A 19,365-nucleotide genomic window follows, 5' to 3' on the forward strand; every position below is an offset into this window, starting at 1 on the left:
TAATATCTTCAAGCAACTCGATTTGGACAGCAATTGAATTTGCTTTGCTGGATGCAAGATTCCAATCATTCTCAGATAGCCTGTATTCGTTGGACAAACGAAGAAGAGCCCTGTAATGTTCCACAGTTTCCTTCTTCCCCTTCTTGAAACCTTCGGCGGCATCACATCCGTAAACCTCCTCTATGGGACGCTTCATCATCTTCTTTGAACTTCCTTCCATTGAAACTTTGTCCTGAAACAAAATCGAAACTAAGATGTTACGATAAAATAGAAATAGAAAAAAGTTCATGAATTGAATGGAAAATGAGAAAAATCGAAAACTAACTTGTATTGCAAAAGGATATATCAAGCGAAATGAAGTGAGTGAATAAAAGGTCTGATATCGTCCCTTATATTTATAGAACAAAAAGGAACTCTTCGATTATTGAAGTCAGTTACTGAAATAACCAATCATATAACACCCAATCTTGACGAAAAGAAACTCTTCGGTTACTGAGTTACATGATGTCGTTTGGAAGAGACTCTTCGATTCCTGAGATATATGTTTGAACAAAAAAAAATAAAATCACCCATTACTCGTAGGAGAGTCGAACCCGGGTCGATCAAATGTTTCGGTATCATAGGTTTCGTGGTTTAGCCGCTAGGCTGAGGAGAATCATCTGTTAGTTGCTTCCACATAATTGAATTTACCCATACAATTTATAGTATAATACATTGGAAAGATCTTTGATAGTTCAGGATGGGCTTCCGATTGCGACAAATGTGATTCCTGAGATATATGTTTGAACAAAAAAAAAAAAATCACCCATTACTCGTAGGAGAGTCGAACCCGGGTCGATCAAATGTTTCGGTATCATAGGTTTCGTGGTTTAGCCGCTAGGCTGAGGAGAATCATCTGTTAGTTGCTTCCACATAATTGAATTTACCCATACAATTTATAGTATAATACATTGGAAAGATCTTTGATAGTTCAGGATGGGCTTCCGATTGCGACAAATGTGATTCCTGAGATATATGTTTGAACAAAAAAAAAAAAAATCACCCATTACTCGTAGGAGAGTCGAACCCGGGTCGATCAAATGTTTCGGTATCATAGGTTTCGTGGTTTAGCCGCTAGGCTGAGGAGAATCATCTGTTAGTTGCTTCCACATAATTGAATTTACCCATACAATTTATAGTATAATACATTGGAAAGATCTTTGATAGTTCAGGATGGGCTTCCGATTGCGACAAATGTGATTCCTGAGATATATGTTTGAACAAAAAAAAAAAAATCACCCATTACTCGTAGGAGAGTCGAACCCGGGTCGATCAAATGTTTCGGTATCATAGGTTTCGTGGTTTAGCCGCTAGGCTGAGGAGAATCATCTGTTAGTTGCTTCCACATAATTGAATTTACCCATACAATTTATAGTATAATACATTGTATATTACAAAAGTTGGATGTTACAAAAGTTGGATGGGATTCCAGAATAGTTGAATATTACTGTGTTTTTTTCTAGCAAAGAAGTTTAAACTAAAAATTGAAATGAGATCAAAAGATAATGTTGTATATTACAAAAGTTGTAAGAAATCATACTTATTCAGGATAGGGTTCCAAAAGAAAAAATGTATATGGTCTTGTGCATATCATGTAACCATCAAATAGCCAAACATCCAAATAATAATCGATAAAAATGTAAAAATGTAGAACTTCATCCTATAGGCCTCTGGCATGTGATCTTGTTGTGCCCTCCTGTGCCACATCTGCTGCACTTGTGGGACTGAGATTTAGATCCAGGAACCCCAAACTCGCCAACGGATCTCTTTCTCTTTGTAGGAGGGCGTCCACTTTTCTTTTTGGTAGCTGGAGGTGGGCAAGACAGTTCATCAATATTCTCTGGATAGGTGGACGTTGACAACTCTCCACCAGGATGTATGCTTTCAGCATAAGCTTTAGCCCACGTTTCTGTCAAGTGAGAAGCATCAACAAAACGGTTTTCATCTCTCTTGATATGCTTAGCAGCAGCGATGGCATGGATGCAGGGGATCTTGTCAATGTCGAAAACATTACATGTGCAATGCCGCTTCTCCAAGTCAACAACAAACTTCATTGTTTCATTCTTCACCTCAAACTCGCTTCGATCAACTTGATACACATTCAACAACATTGCGGCCCCTAACCTAGATACCAATTTCTGAACAACTTTTGGAGTAACCAGGTGCTTATGTTTCGCAGCCGCTTCGCGTCGCTCAAAAAACCAAGTGGTCATCGTCAATCTGATAGTTTCAAGGAGAGAGATAATGGGCAACTCACGAGGCATCTTCAACATAGAATTGAGAGACTCTGCAATGTTGGTAGTCATGATATTATACCTGTTCGCAGGCGCATAGCTTCGTGCCCACTTCCTAAAATCAGACTCTTCCAGATACTTAGCCAATTCAGGACATTTATCCTTTATGTCCTTGAAGATTAACCAGAACTCGTGACACGTATAGGCATCAGCAGCGCTTTCCACCAGAGGTAGCAACCCAGTCTTCGCATATGTAGGAGTGATGTTGCGGAGCAGATGGATCCTGCAAATTCCATGGTGAGATAAGGGATATACATCCTCCAACGCTGAAGAAATGGAGTTAGCCCTGTCTGATACAAAAACAAGATCCGAAGCGTCCGGGATCTTCTGGCTCAAACCTCTAAAGAACCATTTCCAAGAGGCGCCGTTTTCTGCGTCAACCACTGCAAAGGCGAGAGGATATAGATGATAATTCCCATCTTGAGCACAAGCTGCCAATAAAGTCCCATTGAATTTTCCCTTCAGAAATGTACCATCTACTGCAATAACTCTCCTCATCAATGAAAATCCCCTTATCGATGGACCAAAAGCCACAAATGCATACTTGAACTTTCCTGCAGCATCAACATGTTGATAAGTCAAGGAACCAGGGTTTGTTTCTGTGATTTTATACAACCACCTAGACAAATTGTAATAGCTGTCTTCAGGAGTCCCTCTAACCAAAATCTGAGCTTCTTCTCTCACTCTCCAAGCTTGTTTGTAATTGATGTGAACACCATGCAGCATCCTGACCTGTTCAATGATCTGTTTCGGTTTGAGACCTTCCTTTTTTTCTCCATAATTGCTGGAAATCAAAGAACCCAACAACTTTGCAGATGCTTGTCTGTGGTTGGCTTTCCTGTGTGTTGTATCGCATGTATGCTCATGAACATACTTTTTAACAACGAAAAAATCTGAAACAGGTAGCTTGATAGCACGCATCCTCCACGTGCAATTTTCATCAACACAACTCAAAAGCACTCTTGACTTGTTAGAAGAGACAGTCTTGTACTCAAACTTCCACTCTAAAGCCCATTTCTTCATCCTCAACATCAACTCTCTCTTTGTCTTAAAATAGCTATTCACCTTAATATCGCCAGCTACTCTCGTGTTTGGTGAAAGTCCAATATGGACAGGGCTAAAATCCGGAAGAGCATTCAGAGGAACTGTAGAAACACCTTCATATAGAAAACTCTGCAAAAGTCAAGTAGTTCTGTAAGGCATAATACTTGATTATGAAGCATATCATGCAAACACAAACAGAAAAAGGGAATTAGGGACAATGTACCTGTTTTTCACTCTGCACAGTAGGAAGAATCACTGGATTGGCATTCAATGGAACAGTAGAAGCAAATGTATCAGAAGCTTGAATGTTACAGCTAGCTGAATCAGTACTAAAATCCGGAAGAGCATTCAGAGGAACTGTAGAAACACCTTCATATAGAAGACTCTGCAAAAGTCAAGTAGTTCTGTAAGGCATAGTACTTGATTATGAAGCATATCATGCAAACACAAACAGAAAAAGGGAATTAAGGACAATGTACCTGTTTTTCACTCTGCACAGTAGAAAGAATCGCTGGATTGGCATTCAATGGAACAGTAGAAGCAAATGTATCAGAAGCTTGAGTGTTACAGCTAACTGGATCAGTACTAACCTGCATAAGTCAAGTAGTTCTGTAAGGCATAATACTTGGTTATGAAGCATATCCTGAAAAGTCTAAGAAAAAATCATACAAACCTTAACACACAAACGACAGGTTCCATCAAATGCTCTAGTCTTGGAAATGAAAGTTCTGAGCTGACGAGTATTACCTATCGAGAGTGGGGGGAAACTTTCAATAATACATTTCATATCCAATGAAAAACCATAACTCAAACTGATTTCTTCCTCTTTAACACTAAAATCTTCAGAGACAATCTTCATCAAATCTTCATACAGTAGATCTTCTTCTATGGAAATGATTGATGCATTCCTCTTCAAATCAACAAGAAACTCCCACTGGAGAGATTCTTTTGAGATCCATTGTCCACAGATGCACAAAACTTCCATTGTTCTACAAAATCAACTTCAAATCATCAACAAATGAATAATATATAACAAAACCTAGATAATGTATAACAAAATGAAATGATTCAAACCTTAATCAAATCAGACACACGAGAGAGAGAATGAGATGAATAGACGTAGAAACGACAGATCAATTGAGAAACGACGACGACGATAAATAAACGGAGAGACGACGACGACGGATCAACGGAGAGGCAAAGACGACGACGGAGAGACGACGACGACGACGACGACGGAGAGACGACGACGACAAGGACGGGGAGACGACGACGGAGAGACGACGACGACGACGACGGAGAGACGAGAAGAAGAAGCGATGAAACGAGGACGGCGACAAATTGATTTCAAATTTGTTTTTTAAATTAGTTAAAGAAGGGGGCATAAGGGTAAATTGCCCCTTTAATGAAACCTATTTTTGTGAATTCTGATCCTGAGTGCTAGTTTGGGGAGGAAAACTTCATTTAGTGTTCTTTGTGTCATTTTCTCTTTTTTTTTTTTTTTTTTTTGTCATCTGAATTTATTAAGTGGGACAAAGCCCAAGAGACTAAGCCCAACAACTTTACAAAAAGCCCAAACAGCAAACGGGCCAACGGAACAAAGAGAAAAACCCAAACAGATGGGCCAACCAAAGAAAACAAATATGGGCCGACAGCCCATAGAGTAAACCGTCGAGGAGAGAGGGACACGTCACCCACCGCGTGTGCGTTCGCCCGGCGATGCATGCACACGTGTCAAGATGAAGGTCCGCTGTCGTCCACCGGAAGCAAGGAGGCGGCGCATCAGAACTCCGCCGCTAGCGGAGATCATCGATGAAACGGTTGCTACAAGAGCCAGCTTCAAAGAAACCCAATCGCCAACCGGATCTACCCTTCAGAAAAAAAAACAATCATCTACAATCGATCTATCCATCACCGGCTTTCCAACTAAGGGAAAGAACAATCCGACTAGGAAAGAAAGAGAGACGATTTGATGTTGATAGCCAGAAGAAGAGTAGATCGACGTAAACGGGAAAAAACCCGGAGTAAGCCGCCGTCACATAAAGGTATATGCGACACGGAGACAAAAGCCGGCCGATTTTCGCCGGAGGAAAAGGCGAGAACGCCGGAGACAGAGTCCGGTCGGATGAAACCGAAACCGGAACCAAAAAGTGGATCTCTCTCACTCTCAAAAATCATTGCCTCTCTGAAAGATAGAAATTTGATAAGAGAGGAACGATTGTTATGTCATGTTTTTTTTTGAATTTTCAAGGCTGGGAAAAAAATGGAAATTACCGAAACAGGGACTAGATGGTAATTTGCGCGTGAGGTAGTGAAAAATGGAAACTAAACAACGGCTATATTTGATGACGATCGTAGTAGGATTCGATTGCAACAAGAGACCAGATAGTATTTAGTGTAAACATACAACCATTCTTCCCCTCACTTCCTCTTCTCTCATACTCAATTCTCAAACTCGCTCTCTCTCTCAGAACTTGATTTTTCTAATACCTCCGACCAAGATGAATACGTATTACGGCGATCTCACGGAGACGTGGTCAAATTTCTCTCTCTTGGTGGATACTGCGGCTTTGCTGCACGAACAAGAACACAAGCCAACATGTTACACGGAGAAGAAGAAGACCGTATCTCGAAAAGAAGAAGACGAACATAGAATGAAGAGAATCTTCCATCTTTTCCGAAGAAAACCAAGATCATCCGTAAAGAAGCCTCTTCAAAACCCTAACGGTGCTTCTTCTTCTTCATCACAACTCTTCGATCTTAACAAGATTCCTTCAGATACTCAGACTAAAAACCCACAAAACCCTAGTTCCCTATCGACTTCCTCCTCATGCCTAACAGAGAACAACAACACAAGCAGCCGCAAGAGACGTGCCGCGCAAGAAGGAAAGCAGCGTAGTTTCAAGAAAGCAAAGGTGTCACCTTTATTCACATGGGAGGGGAAAGAAACGCCGGAATGGATGATCCAGTTGTTGAGAAACACGAAAGGAGCCGCAGACCCGATGCTTATCTTCGAGAAGACTCTGTTCGAAACCGATGTCAAACCAAGCCAGAGCCGTCTCTCGATCCCTTTCCACAAACTGATACGTAACGACTTCCTGACACTGGCTGAGTCGAGAATCATCGAGGAAGACATCAGCAACAGAGAAAAGATGGGTTTGGGGGCGGTTCTTGTTGACCAAGGCAGCAAGAAGTGGGGCGTGTTTCTCAAGAGGTGGGAGATGAATGGTTCTTGGAACTACGCTTTGGTTTGTGGGTGGAACGATGTTGTGAAGGCTAATGGATTGAAAGATGGAGACAGCATTAGTCTTTGGTCTTTCAGGTGCCGAGGAGTTCTCTGTTTTGCTCTTGTTCCTCTTCCCATGTGACAGAGTAGCTCTTCCTTTGCTCTCTGATAACTTCTTGAGACGATTCTGTAGGTTTGTGTCTAGTGCCTTCTCAGAATTGTAATTGTCGAGATTAGGGTTTTAGTACAGTTGTGTTTGATCTTACAACACCTTGTTGGGTTTATCTCAAGTAATTTTTAGTTGTTTCTGATTATGTACTATGAATGTTTTGACATGAATACGTTTTGTCTTAGGAGTTTCAGTTAATTGATAGTTTCATTTATCTGACATGAATCTTGATGAATTAAACGGATTTTAACTCAGTTTACTTGTGAAAAGAGCAAGAACAATATAAAACCAGGAACAAAAATTGTGTTGCCAAGACTGTTTTTAGCATTCACTGACTTCTTTCTTCGAGGGGACATGGAAGTAGTTAAACTCTATCAAACTGATAAGTCAAAGAAGATATCACAAGGGTCACCTGGTATGATTCCTTTACAAGCGTTAGTGTGTGTAACCCCTGGCTCATTGTCGAGAAAACTGAAAAAGAGAAAACACTAGAACAACAAAAATGAAGAAACTATTCAGAAACTTGAGCAATGTTTCACCGGGAACATCAAACCGGCAAATATAACAAAGCACAGCAAGAAGTAAAATCAGGGTAGGAGTATTGAACGTTGGAGACTGGTTGAGCATGAAAATGCACAAGGCTATAAGAGAAGCGTTTCTATCCCAAGTAAATGTATTTCTTATTCGGGTCTCTCTAATCACCACGATCTATTAACATGTATGCACACACAGAGGAATAACCAGCATGTTAAGAACCCACAAAAGCTTAACACATATTAGCAAACCAATCTGAAGTTTTAAACTAAGTTCTTAAAAAATGATTTTTCTGTTAATTAAAGTCAATTTTAAGTATATTATAAGCCATGCGTATAAACAAAATTAGGGTTTAGTATTTAGAAGATGGGGTTGGGTTTATATACTTTTAGAAATAATTTTCAAATTTTTATAAATGATTTAATATGATTAATTTTGAGTTTTTTTTTTCATCACAAACTTAGTGTATTTATGAAATTGGTTATCATAAAGATAAATTTGAAAAGTAGTAGTAAAATAATTGTAAAATTTCCCCATTTTAAAGATATTTTCCAACTGTTTTTTTTTAATTTTAAATATTTTTCCTTTTATTATTTATATCGTTTGGAAAAATATAATGAAAAAAGGAAAATAAAATTATAAATCTGATCCAAAAAACTATTAAATAAAAAGTAAATTAATCAAAACACTTTTTAAATAACTGATGGTAGTTAATTGTAATATTTTAATCTATTAACTTTAATTGTAGAAAGGGTATATATCCTTTAACTTTTCGTAAAATTGTTGATATGGCCTATTTTCATTTATAAAACTTTTTCTTCATTATCCATATCAAAGGAAAAAAGGAAGTCGGCTAATCACTAGTAGATCTGAGGCGGTTTGATTGCAAAAGCCCAATTAGTATTTAACTATATAATGTCAACACAACCATTCGCTCTCTCACTATTCTTTATTCTTTATTCGCTCTGAAACAAAAGGAGAGGTTGATTGAATTTTTTCTTCCTCGTTAATTTCGAACCCTAATCTCGAGCGAAGATGAGGAGCATGGTTAAGGGAGGCGTGTGGAAGAACACGGAAGATGAGGTCCTCAAGGCCGCCATGATGAAGTACGGTAAGAACCAATGGGGTCGGATCTCGTCTCTCAGCGTTCGCAAGTCAGCCAAACAGTGCAAAGCTCGCTGGAACGAGTGGCTCGACCCTTCTATCAAGAAAACCGAATGGACCAGAGAAGAAGATGAGAAGCTTCTACATCTTTCAAAGATTCTCCCTACTCAATGGAGAACAATCGCTCCCGCCGTGGGGCGCACGCCATCTCAGTGCCTTGAGAGGTACGAAAAGCTTCTTGATGCATCATCATGCAGTAAGGGTTATGAAGCAGGGGGTGATCCACGGAAGCTACGTCCTGGTGAGATTGATCCTAATCCAGAGTCGAAGCCTGCTCGTCCTGATCAAGTGGACATGGAAGATGATGAGATGGAGATGCTTTCTGAAGCTAGGGCTAGATTGGCTAACACTAGGGGGAAGAAGGCTAAAAGAAAAGCTAGAGAAAAGCAAATTCAGGAAGCTAGAAGTCTTGGTTCTCTTCAAAAGAGGAGGGAACTAATAGCAGCTGGGATTGATGATGGGAAGCGTAGGAACAGGAAGGGGAAGGGGATTGACTATAGTGCAGAGATTGCTTTTGAAAAGAGGGCACCTGCTGGATTTTATGACACTGCAGATGAAGATCGTCATGCTGACAACCATTGAAGAAGGCAAGATGTGGAAGCACAGTTACTTAAAGCAAGATGAATGTTGTTGTTTCTGATTGTAACTTGGAATTGATGAATGTTTTGACATGAATATGTTTTGTGTTAACAATTTCAATTTGTTTGATGTTTACTTTTATCTTGTTGACTTAAATATCTGAATTTAACTCGGTCTTCTTGTAAACTTGTTGCCAACTTGGAAAGCATATGATCTTCAACTGTCATAGCTTTTCTACCTGTTATTTTGATGCATACTTGTGTTCCCCTTCACACTTGATAGCTCGTTCTTGATTTTGTCATTCGTGCTGTATGAATTGCTGATAGTTTGTTTTAAGTTCTGGAATGGTGGATGCGTTTGTTACATGTTAAGTGTAACAACAGTGAAAATATGGGTGTGGGAACAGTTCTCGTGGATCAACGAAGTGAAAAGTAGGGTGAGATTCTGAAGAGTTGTAACCTGCATTACGTTTTGGCTTGTGGGTGGAACGATATTGTTAAGGCCAACGGATTGAAAGACGGCTATGTCTTTCAGATGTAACTGAGTAGCTCTTCCTCTCCCCTCTTATAACTGTTCTTGAAATCTTATTACAGGCGATTCTCTTGGTCTAGTGACTTTACTGAATTCTAATTAACAAGGTTAGGGTTTTACTTGTTGGGTTTTATCTCTTTAGTAAGTTGTTTCTGATTCTTAACTATATATGATTTGATGATACTTTGACATGAATGTGTTTTTGTTTTTGTTTTTGCTAACAGTTTGTTTGTTTGATAGTTTCATTCATACATATGACATGAATATGTTGATGTCAGAATCTGATTTTAACTTGGTCTTTGTATAAAGAACGAACATAAAAAATACAAAACCAGGAACAAAAACTTGTTGAATTCTGATCTTATACCGTGGATGCAACAAGACCAAGACAAATCTCTCGTGACAAGAAATACCACGCCAACAATAAGACATGATATCCAAAAAGCTATTGTCCAATCTACCATCAGAGATTTCCTTGATGAGTTCAGATGATAGAGATTTCACTAGCTCTATGAGTGTAGTGTATGTGAATCCATTTGGTAACTATCCCATTGTTCTTCATTTTCTAGAATAACTTGTTTGTTTCAGGCTCCACGCTTGTGAGGGAGAGACTAGAAAATAAATCATAGGCTTCATCTACCTTATTACCTTTCACATTCTATGGATGATGATGTTGTACTTCAAGTCAATTCTCCTCTTTGCAATAACCTCAAACATTTCCCAATGCCTTTTCCCTGTTTCGCATTAGTGCATAGAGACCGTTAAGCCTGGTGTTATCAATTAGTCAATTACCATATTAAGGCACGCACCATGGGACGTCGTCTCTTGGAAAAGGTCTTGGGCCGTATATAGTTCACTCACTTGACAGAACTTCTTTTAGACATGTCATGGAGAAATTCCACTCCACCGTTCACTTGCGTATCCCTACAACATCCATCTATGAGAATTTAAAGTCACTATATGTTTTGAGGAGCAACATCGATCACTGAGTTATAAGTGTATGGTATCAGGAAATATACCCCTACCGAGCAACTCTTTCTATAATTCTCCAGCCTCCATTAACTTCTCTTCTTTGAAAGTTACAATATTAGGAATGATTTCCCTTTTTAGTCATTATCACTCAATAGTTCTTCGGCACCGCTCCATCTAAAAATCTACACGAATAGAAACAACCATATTTCACACAGTTGTAGGGGTTTTTTTGTGTGCACGTCACACGGTTGTAGCTAAAAATACATTTGGTTCCCTCTCCTGCAAAACTTCCTTTGGTCAAAGAAATTAGACTCTTTGGAATTAGGAACCGATACATGTAACCAAAATATTTAAATTATTATTAATTACACTTATTTGGATTCTCAATACATGTAATCAAAATATTTATCTCAGAACCATTCGGTTACATGTCTTAGGGCATCTTCATCTATACTTCATTTTAGAGGAAAAAATGAAGTAAAAGTAAATATGGAGTAAGGAATGTTCCAACCCAATTTCATATCTCACTCCATAATAAAATTTACTCCATAAATGGAGTATTCTATTTTTTTTTTGTTTATCACTCCATTATGGAGTGGGAAATAAAGTAGGGTTGGAGCAATTTTACTCAATTTTCACTTTTACTCTATTTTAGAGGAAAAAATAGGGTTTTACATTGGAGATGCTCTTAGGGACACGAATATGTCTACGAGATATTTAGGTGTAATTAAAAAAAATATTTTTATTTATTTCAATACATGTAACCAAAATATTTAGGTAATTTTATTAGAAAAAATTACCAAGATAAATAAATTTTTATTAATTACACAAATTAAGAAAGTGATTGAAATGTATTTAAATTATTATTAGTTACAACTATTTAATTAATAGTATTTAAGAAAAATAAAATTATTTATAAAATTATTGCAATTTAAAATTAATTTTCATCTGAAAATAAGTATAATTTACATTAGAATTCTGCAGTGACAGTGACACATTTTATGAAAATAAAAAAAGTTATAGTGACACTTATTATAAAACAGAAAAAATATTTATCATTTTTGATTAAAGTAAGCCTCTTAAACCATGATCAATGCATGTTTTTAGGATGTAACTTTTAGTGTAATATAAGATACATTTTTTACCTTTTAATTAAGTAATGTCTCTTAAATAAGAGATACAAATGGGTATCTCCCATTATTCATGCTATCACTAGAATGTTGGTTAGTTATTTAATCAGTTCAATCTTTTTCTTGTTGTCCTTTTTATTCATTTTCTAGTTTTAATCGAATCTTTTCCAGGTGATTCTAACATTGCAAAGAAAAAAAAACTATTCAAAATATTTAGGTGATTTTAACATTGATCTCCGAAACATAGAATTTTTTACTTAACATATAAATATATGAATATTATTTACCTAGAATTTGGAAAATAAATACATAAATATTATTGTCGACAAACCATGAGAGAACCCATCATCGCACCAAGTGCTAAAACGCGGGTTTCTATGATCATTAATGAGAAAACAAACTATAAAATTTTACAAAAAGTTACATTGGTTGCACGTTAGCCGCCACCACATTCCTCAAATTTGATGGTCCATTTCTTGCACCCTAATACATCCAATCTTCTTTTTTGATGTATAGATTGTGAATGAATACATCAATGTTGAACTTTTAAGCTTGGTACATTCATTTATGTTTTCTCTTCTGAACTTTAAAATGCATATATATTTTAACTAATATGAGTACTGACTTTTTAAAAATTGTAACAAATGTAATAATTTCGTTGACAAAAAAGTAACAATTTCAAATTTATTTGATTATACAAAAACTATGTACTTTGTAAAATACGAGAAGGAAAAGTAATAATAATGGTGAGAATCTTTGTTTTGGTGGGAGACAGAATTATAAAGTCACCAATTAGTCTCCACAAACCATTATATATGTGAATATCCAGCTAATTGGTTTAATATTAATGCAGATTTAGGGCATCTCCATCTCCATCTCCACTGCATAATTTACTCTAAAAATGAAATGAGAAATGGAGTATAAACAAAAAATAAAAAAAAATTCTATTTATGGAATAATCGCTTTTTTTGTTTTTTCACTATTTTATTTTCCACTCCATTTCACAGTAAATTATGGAGTGGAGATGGAGATGCTCTTATACCAAAGATTCATGGATACAGTCCATCAATATTTTATTTTAAGAGGTACTAAAACCTAGTGCATGTACCATATAGGGATATTATCATTTATAATTTACAAAGAACATCTTTAACTTCACTTTGTTTTTATTTCAAATTTAATTTTAAAGTGAAGTATTTTTAAGATATTTTATTTTCAACTCTATAGTACTAGAAGACAAATAAAACTAGAGTATTATTCAAAAATGGAGTAAATATATTCGTTTATTACTCTATTTAAATTAATAACATTAAAAGAAAACTCATCTCCATCTAAACATATTATTATTTGAATAAAATAAACAAATTAATACATTTAAATTTATATTGCTCTACATGCAAGGAAAAAGGAACTAAACCGAAAACTACTATTTTCAAGATCTTAAATTTATCACTTTCTCTATTTACTTTTCTCCCTTTCTTCAGCAAGAAGCAGTCTCTCCCAGCTTTTTTTTTTGTTTATCTTCTTTTTATCTATTTCAAATAATGTTGGTCTTTTGTAAATTATTGGGCGAGAGGTTTATCTTTAATATACTTTATGCAGCCTTATTTAGTTATTCAGATTCTTTTTTTTTTGTTTACGATATTTTAAACTGAATTTGAATCCTCTTTTTGACTAATTAGTAAATAGTCGTTGAGAAAACAGTGAAAACACAGATTAACGTTCTTGCGAAATACCTAATAAAGTTTTTGCAAAATAAATGTTTGATACTGTTTTCTTTTAATCAAGTTTAATACTCAAATATATAACCACATGATATCAGAGTGAACTCTCTTCATATTATTTCTCCTTCTCAACCAACTCCGTAACTAGAGAAGATGAACATCATTGAAGCAGCTTTCTTCCTCTGCTTCATTTCATCTTCTAATGTAAGCAATATTCAATCTTTATCATCTTACCTTAAGCTTTTTAAAATATATAACAATTTGCATTTATGTTGATCTTTCCACCCGCCGAAACCTAGGTGCACTTCGCCGGAGCTACTAAACAAACAGCCGGTAACATCACGCCGTCGGAGAACCCATTCACACCCAAAGCCTCACTGATACGTTACTGGAACAAGCGCATCAACGGCGGCTCACCACCACCTTCTTTTTTCCTCTCCAAGGCGTCCCCATTAACGACCGTAGACTCCACGCGCTTCGCCTCACTCGCTTCACGCCACGCGCTCGACACTCGCCTCTCCGATTTCTGCACCGCCGCGAAGCTCTTCTGTTTCCCTGAGCTCGCCGCTCACTCCGTAACCGAGAAGCACGGCGATGACGTCGGTTTCTCCGTTTACAGCGACAAAAACTTCACCAACTACGGCTCCGACCGTCTCGCCGGAGCCGACACGTTCAAAAATTACTCCGGCGGGGACAACATCGGCGTCGACTCTTTCCGACGTTACAGCCGAGACTCCGCCGGACACGACGATGGGTTTACAAATTACGCCGGAGAAGTCAACGTCGCCGACCAGAGCTTCACCACTTACGCCACCGGCTCCACCGGCGGCTCCGGCGACTTCACGAACTACCACACGAACGCAAACCAACCCAACGGAAGATTCACTTCCTACTCCGACGAAGCGAACGGCCGGTCACAGTCCTTCACGGCCTACTCCGAGAACGCAAACTCCGGCGCTCAGACGTTCACCAGCTACAGCAAAAACGGCAACGGAGCTCCGAACGGGTTCTCGGGTTACGGATCCGGGTCAAACGTGGTAAAATCTGGTTTCTCCGGGTACGGGGAGACCTCAAACGGAGCTAACGACACGTTCACGAGCTACGGCGGCGACGGGAATCTCCCGGTGAACGATTTTAAAAAGTACGGCGAAGGAGGAAACGGCGCCGTTTACGGGTTTAAGAGCTACAGAGACCAGTCCAACATCGGAGCTGACTCTTTCTCTTCATACGCCAAAGATTCACACAACGAGAAGGTCAATTTCGTAAATTACGGCAAATCATTCAACTTGGGCTCCGATGACTTCACCGGCTACGGCCAAGGCGACGACGGAGGGAACGTCAGCTTCAAAACCTACGGTCAAGGTCCGAGTTTCAAAGCGTACACTAAAGACGGCGTCGTTTTCGCGAGGTACTTTAATAACGCGAGCTCCAGTGGCAAAAGGGTAAATAAATGGACAGAGCCGGGTAAATTCTTCAGGGAGTCTATGTTAAAAGAAGGGACTTTGACGCAAATGCCAGATATTAAGGATAAAATGCCTAAAAGGACGTTTTTACCCCGAACCATAGTTTCAAAATTATCGTTTTCATCTTCTAAGACCGGGGAGGTATGGAGAATCTTCGGCGCCGGCGAGAACTCGTCGATGGCGGGGATAATCTCGTCGGCGATTTCCGAATGCGAGAGACCGCCAAGCTACGGCGAGACGAAGCGGTGCGTGGGATCGGCGGAGGACATGATCGATTTCGCCACGTCAGTGCTTGGACACGGCGTTGTGGTGAGGACGACGGAGAATGTCGTTGGGTCAAAGAAGAAGATCGTGATCGGGAAAGTCAAAGGAATCAACGGTGGAGATTTAACTAGAGCGGTTTCATGTCATCAGAGTTTGTACCCGTATCTACTGTATTATTGTCATTCGGTACCTAAGGTGCGGGTCTACGAAGCGGATCTTCTTGACCCGGAGAGTTCAGAGAAGATTAATCATGGTATTGCCATTTGTCACATTGACACGTCAGCGTGGAGTGCAAGTCATGGAGCGTTTGTGGCTCTAGGGTCTGGTCCTGGTAGGATTGAAGTTTGCCATTGGATCTTTGAGAATGATATGACGTGGACTACTGTTGATTAAGGCTTTGGACAGCTTTTGTCGTTCGGATAATATTTACTACTGAGTTTTGCTTCATCGTTTTTTTCTCTTTTTGCAGATTTTTTCTCTTTTTGCATCTTAAAGCTTCCATTCTTATTTTATAGTATATTCGTAAAATTAAGATTGAAGTTGAGAGAGTCAATACATGATTATTTGGTTTTAACAGGAAAATAGTTTTTGTCACGTGATCTGCAAGATTAGGCTTATGTTCAAAACCAAAGTCAGTTTCTTGCAAGCCAAGCATTTATCATATCTATCATATCCGCCAGCAACACAATCGTTTGCCAGCTTGTAAAGTAACCGTGTTCAGACAACGCTACTCCAAGATCTCTTACACGGTGTAATCCACTTACTCAAAGAAATATAGCTTTGTTGCTCGATCTTCAGCAGTTTTCTCAAAGTATAGAGTTTTCTGAAAAGTAGGAGAAAGGGAAACGACCCTATAACTCAGACCTCTCCAACTCATGTGAAAACACCAATATGATGCCACATTATCTGTACTAATGTAGCGACAGTGTCACTACTTCCATGACGTAATTGCTTCACAAAATCAACCATTATGATGGCAGAACACAGTGCATCGGCTACAGCATCTACTTCTCAAGGATTTTAACCTTAACTAGATTTTGACCCGCGCTTGGAAAGCGCGGATTTGTTTTTGTAATTAAATATATTGTAAACGAATTTCTATATAAGATAGTGTATAAGTTTGAACACATTTATCCAAAACCACGGACCAAACCGTACCAAGCTGAAAAACCAAAATTGAATTGAATTGCATAAATAATATAGCAAATCATAAATCTATGACTGAAAAATTGAAACCCAACCGAGAACCAAATGAGTACCTGAATTTTTAAATAAAAATTATATATTTAAAAATATTAATTACATTCAATTTTTAAATAAGCACATATCCTAAAAATACTATTTATAAACCGGATAACACGAAAACTTGAATTACCCGAATATTTTTATTTGGTTGATAAATAATTTAGTTAACCAAAAGTATAATTTATGTATATAATTATTTATTTCAAATATATATAACTATGTTTAATATAACACATAGTATCAAAACTATTTTCAAAATAATATTATGTTTTAAAATAAGTAGATTTTGTTCTAAAACACAATTCTACTGCTAACATGTTTTAAAGTATCGATATAGTGTTAATAAATAACAAAGTGTTTTCAAAGTTTTAGAAGTTATCACTAACCGATTTATAATTGGTTAGACTAAATATCTAACAGAACCGAAGATAAATAGTCATTTTCTGAAAATATAGCAGATGGAAAGATTGAACCGGTTTTATGTAGACCATAATCATATCTATGGATTTTTATAGGAACTGGTTTGGTATTAAAATAATACAACCAACTTGGAATATTAAGTTGTGACAAACATCGTTTAGTTTGTGAATGATAATGTTGAAGTGTTCATATATATAACATGGTTAATGAAATCAATTTAGTTAATAAGGTTAGTATAAAATAATGATTCATCTCTGTAAAAAATATATTTTTTACAATGGATATTATATTTTGTTTATAGTCTTCGAAGGTATTATCTATTAAATAAATCACAAGTAACCATATACTATATAAATATAGGGTGGACATTATTTAATATTAGCTCAAAATATTTACGATGGAATAATGCGTATATAGTAAACGTATAAGTAGATAATTAGGTTAGTACCATTTTTTATGATTAATTTTCTTTTAATGAAGAATAATTAAGTTAGTAGTATGAGAAATAATAGGAATTCTAGTTAAATGAAATGGTCCAACTATGACTTGTTTTAAGTAGATTTTTTAGGACTCCTTCCCTTTTAATAGTATTGATACCCCTAGATCCAGAAGACGAGTAACCAAAGAAAGTCAGGAGAGAAGAATCATCATCATCATCACTTACTACCAGAATTTTTATCAATGTTAGGAGTTCCCTGAAATTGCATAACATAAATACTTTCATAATCTTGGCAAGAGCAAGATCCATCTGCGAACGAAACAAGTCCTAACACAATAACATTATAATTGAGTAACATTTTTAATCTACTGTGTTTGTCAAACTATAGAATCAGTTAAGTTAGTTAAAAAATGTTATCTCTGGCTTTTTCAAGTGGTCTAGCATCAGGTCGGATAGATTCAGAGAGATGGCTTTGAGTTATTTTAGTAGATTGAGATTAACTATAATGATGACGTATGTGGGCATTAGTGCGTTGAGCTTAGAAACGGCAACGTATAGAGTATGTGAGGTTTTGTTTATTTCGTCCCACATCGTCAAATAATAGGAAACTTTTACTGTTTATATATCAGAGAGATGGAAGTGAAGGTCACGACCTTACTTGAACAGGATCTGTTCTATAGGCTCGTACCTCTGTATCCTTGATTTCTAAGGAGACAGGCCCCTAAACCTGGTTGATGAATCATGGCCGTGCGATCTGAGTGTGATTAACGGCTACGATTCTCTCCTATGAGTCTCTGCGCTGTAGAGGATCGCTATCCGGTTTGGCCTTGCCCTCTCCGGGGTGGTTGCACGGTTGTCTGACAGGCCCTTCTTTTTTTTTGCCTTTCTACTTTCTGTTTCTTCACCTATATGGCTTTTGCTACTGCAAAAACAAACCCTGTCGTTGAGTTCAATTAGTCGTCGTAGTCTTCTCCTCCAACTAAAACTTCTTTTCTCCGACCATGAATCGTTCTGATCTTTGACCTAGCGTAATGTATATTGATAGTTTCGACGAATTTATGTGACTTACAGAACCTCTATACGTTTCTAGTATATGTATTTGTGTTGGATGAGGCAATGAATGCTCTACTCCTTGCCCATGTTTTCTCTGCAACTAATGCTATACGTTTCTAGATTTTTTTTACATTCTCTCATATATTTTATTATATTTATTTATATAGGAAACATAGACTCTTGACAAAATGATGAGAATAACTCCAATAGGGACTCTCACCATGAAATTCTTGAAATACACATATATAAGTTTTTTTCCTAAACTTATAAGTTTAATATTTAATTATAAGTATTTCCAAATTATGGAAAATCCAACCCAAATGAAGATATTTTGGATCAGATTTCTCGTAATTTTGAGATATTCATAATTAAATACTAAAATATATACATACATTTATGTATTATATGTATTTCAAAAACTTCCTGGTGAGAACTCTAACATTGAGATTGCTCTCATATGAGCGAATCATCTTTCTAAATCACTGTAGTGAATCACTTGAGTGAATAACTCACCCATTTGTAATCTAGCAACATAAAATGGCTGGATAATTTTATATTTGCAAATTTTTAATTTAGTTTGAAGCGAAATCCTACGTGGAAAAAAATTAGTTTACCATTCCAGAAATATATTGATAAATAAAAGGTGGTCCCTAAGTAAAATACTAATTAGAAATTTAAAACTTTAATAAATCAAGGGTAGAAAACAAGAACAAACCAGTTCACAGAATGTTCTCCGGCTATATTGGCGACATGGGTCAAAGCGTGAATCCATTTATGCACCTGGGTCTCTGTTTTCCCTTCGCAAGTTTCCTTGAAAGTCTTACCAAACTCTCCCATCTGTTTCCTCACATGACATGGATCCACTTTGTAGAAAACCGTCATCACTATTTGTCCCGCAGATTCTTGACACTTGAAAATCTCCACCAGCTCATTCAAACACCAACTTGAAGAACCATAGTTCTTCGAGAGCACCACGATTGAGATTCTTGACTCTCTTATCGCCCGTATGAGTTCAGTACCGATCAGTTTGCTTCTCTCAATCCCTTCATCGTTGAACGCTATGATCCCGTTGTGT

At 37.3% G+C, this 19,365-nt stretch overlaps 4 protein-coding genes and 1 non-coding gene across 6 annotated transcripts; 4 read left to right on the top strand and 1 right to left on the bottom strand.

Annotated features, from left to right (window-relative positions):
* Nucleotides 1-1,241: 1,241 nt before the first annotated feature.
* LOC117127858 lies at nt 1,242-4,598 on the bottom strand. Of its 2 annotated transcripts, XM_033278618.1 has the most exons (5): nt 4,452-4,538; nt 4,051-4,366; nt 3,857-3,967; nt 3,601-3,762; nt 1,242-3,506 (listed from the first exon to the last, which is right to left on the bottom strand). In XM_033278618.1, the coding sequence occupies exons 2-5, from the start codon at nt 4,360-4,362 to the stop codon at nt 1,695-1,697; spliced, it is 2,397 nt and encodes a 798-aa protein (XP_033134509.1). In that variant the 5' UTR covers nt 4,363-4,366; nt 4,452-4,538; the 3' UTR covers nt 1,242-1,694. The 2 variants fall into 2 exon arrangements, with proteins under 2 accessions (XP_033134509.1, XP_033134508.1); XM_033278617.1 differs by having other exon boundaries at nt 1,243-3,506; nt 4,051-4,598.
* Nucleotides 4,599-5,184: 586 nt separating this feature from the next.
* Nucleotides 5,185-9,275, top strand: LOC117127861 (B3 domain-containing protein At3g25182-like). The gene has a single exon (XM_033278622.1). The coding sequence runs from the start codon at nt 5,879-5,881 to the stop codon at nt 6,743-6,745; it is 867 nt and encodes a 288-aa protein (XP_033134513.1). The 5' UTR covers nt 5,185-5,878; the 3' UTR covers nt 6,746-9,275.
* Nucleotides 8,342-9,052, top strand: LOC103838556 (cell division cycle 5-like protein). Its single transcript, XM_009115002.1, has one exon. It carries the CDS (start codon nt 8,342-8,344, stop codon nt 9,050-9,052), a length of 711 nt encoding a protein of 236 aa, XP_009113250.1.
* Nucleotides 9,276-12,209: 2,934 nt separating the features above from the next.
* Nucleotides 12,210-18,114, top strand: LOC103838513 (polygalacturonase 1 beta-like protein 2). Its single transcript, XM_009114968.3, has 2 exons — nt 12,210-13,610; nt 13,706-18,114. The coding sequence occupies exons 1-2, from the start codon at nt 13,560-13,562 to the stop codon at nt 15,524-15,526; spliced, it is 1,872 nt and encodes a 623-aa protein (XP_009113216.1). The 5' UTR covers nt 12,210-13,559; the 3' UTR covers nt 15,527-18,114.
* LOC117128790 lies at nt 17,886-18,104 on the top strand. Its single transcript, XR_004452180.1, has one exon. It is a non-coding gene; the product is annotated as a small nucleolar RNA U3 (small nucleolar RNA).
* Nucleotides 18,115-19,365: the final 1,251 nt, after the last annotated feature.

The sequence above is a fragment of the Brassica rapa genome, chromosome A09, assembly GCF_000309985.2.
Source record: "Brassica rapa cultivar Chiifu-401-42 chromosome A09, CAAS_Brap_v3.01, whole genome shotgun sequence".
Taxonomy (NCBI): Eukaryota; Viridiplantae; Streptophyta; class Magnoliopsida; order Brassicales; family Brassicaceae; genus Brassica; species Brassica rapa.

Bases quoted from the DNA above. Each gene is read 5' to 3' on its own strand.
- LOC117127858 (XM_033278618.1), bottom strand. From the start codon at position 4,362: ATGGAAGTTTTGTGCATCTGTGGACAATGGATCTCAAAAGAATCTCTC. The intron at 3,968-4,050 runs GTTTGTATGATT...TGACTTATGCAG, and splicing joins CCTGTCGTTTGTGTGTTAAG to GTTAGTACTGATCCAGTTAG. The intron at 3,507-3,600 runs GTACATTGTCCC...TGACTTTTGCAG, and splicing joins CTGTGCAGAGTGAAAAACAG to AGTTTTCTATATGAAGGTGT.
- LOC117127861 (XM_033278622.1), top strand. From the start codon at position 5,879: ATGAATACGTATTACGGCGATCTCACGGAGACGTGGTCAAATTTCTCT.
- LOC103838556 (XM_009115002.1), top strand. From the start codon at position 8,342: ATGAGGAGCATGGTTAAGGGAGGCGTGTGGAAGAACACGGAAGATGAG.
- LOC103838513 (XM_009114968.3), top strand. From the start codon at position 13,560: ATGAACATCATTGAAGCAGCTTTCTTCCTCTGCTTCATTTCATCTTCT. The intron at 13,611-13,705 runs GTAAGCAATATT...GCCGAAACCTAG, and splicing joins GCTTCATTTCATCTTCTAAT to GTGCACTTCGCCGGAGCTAC.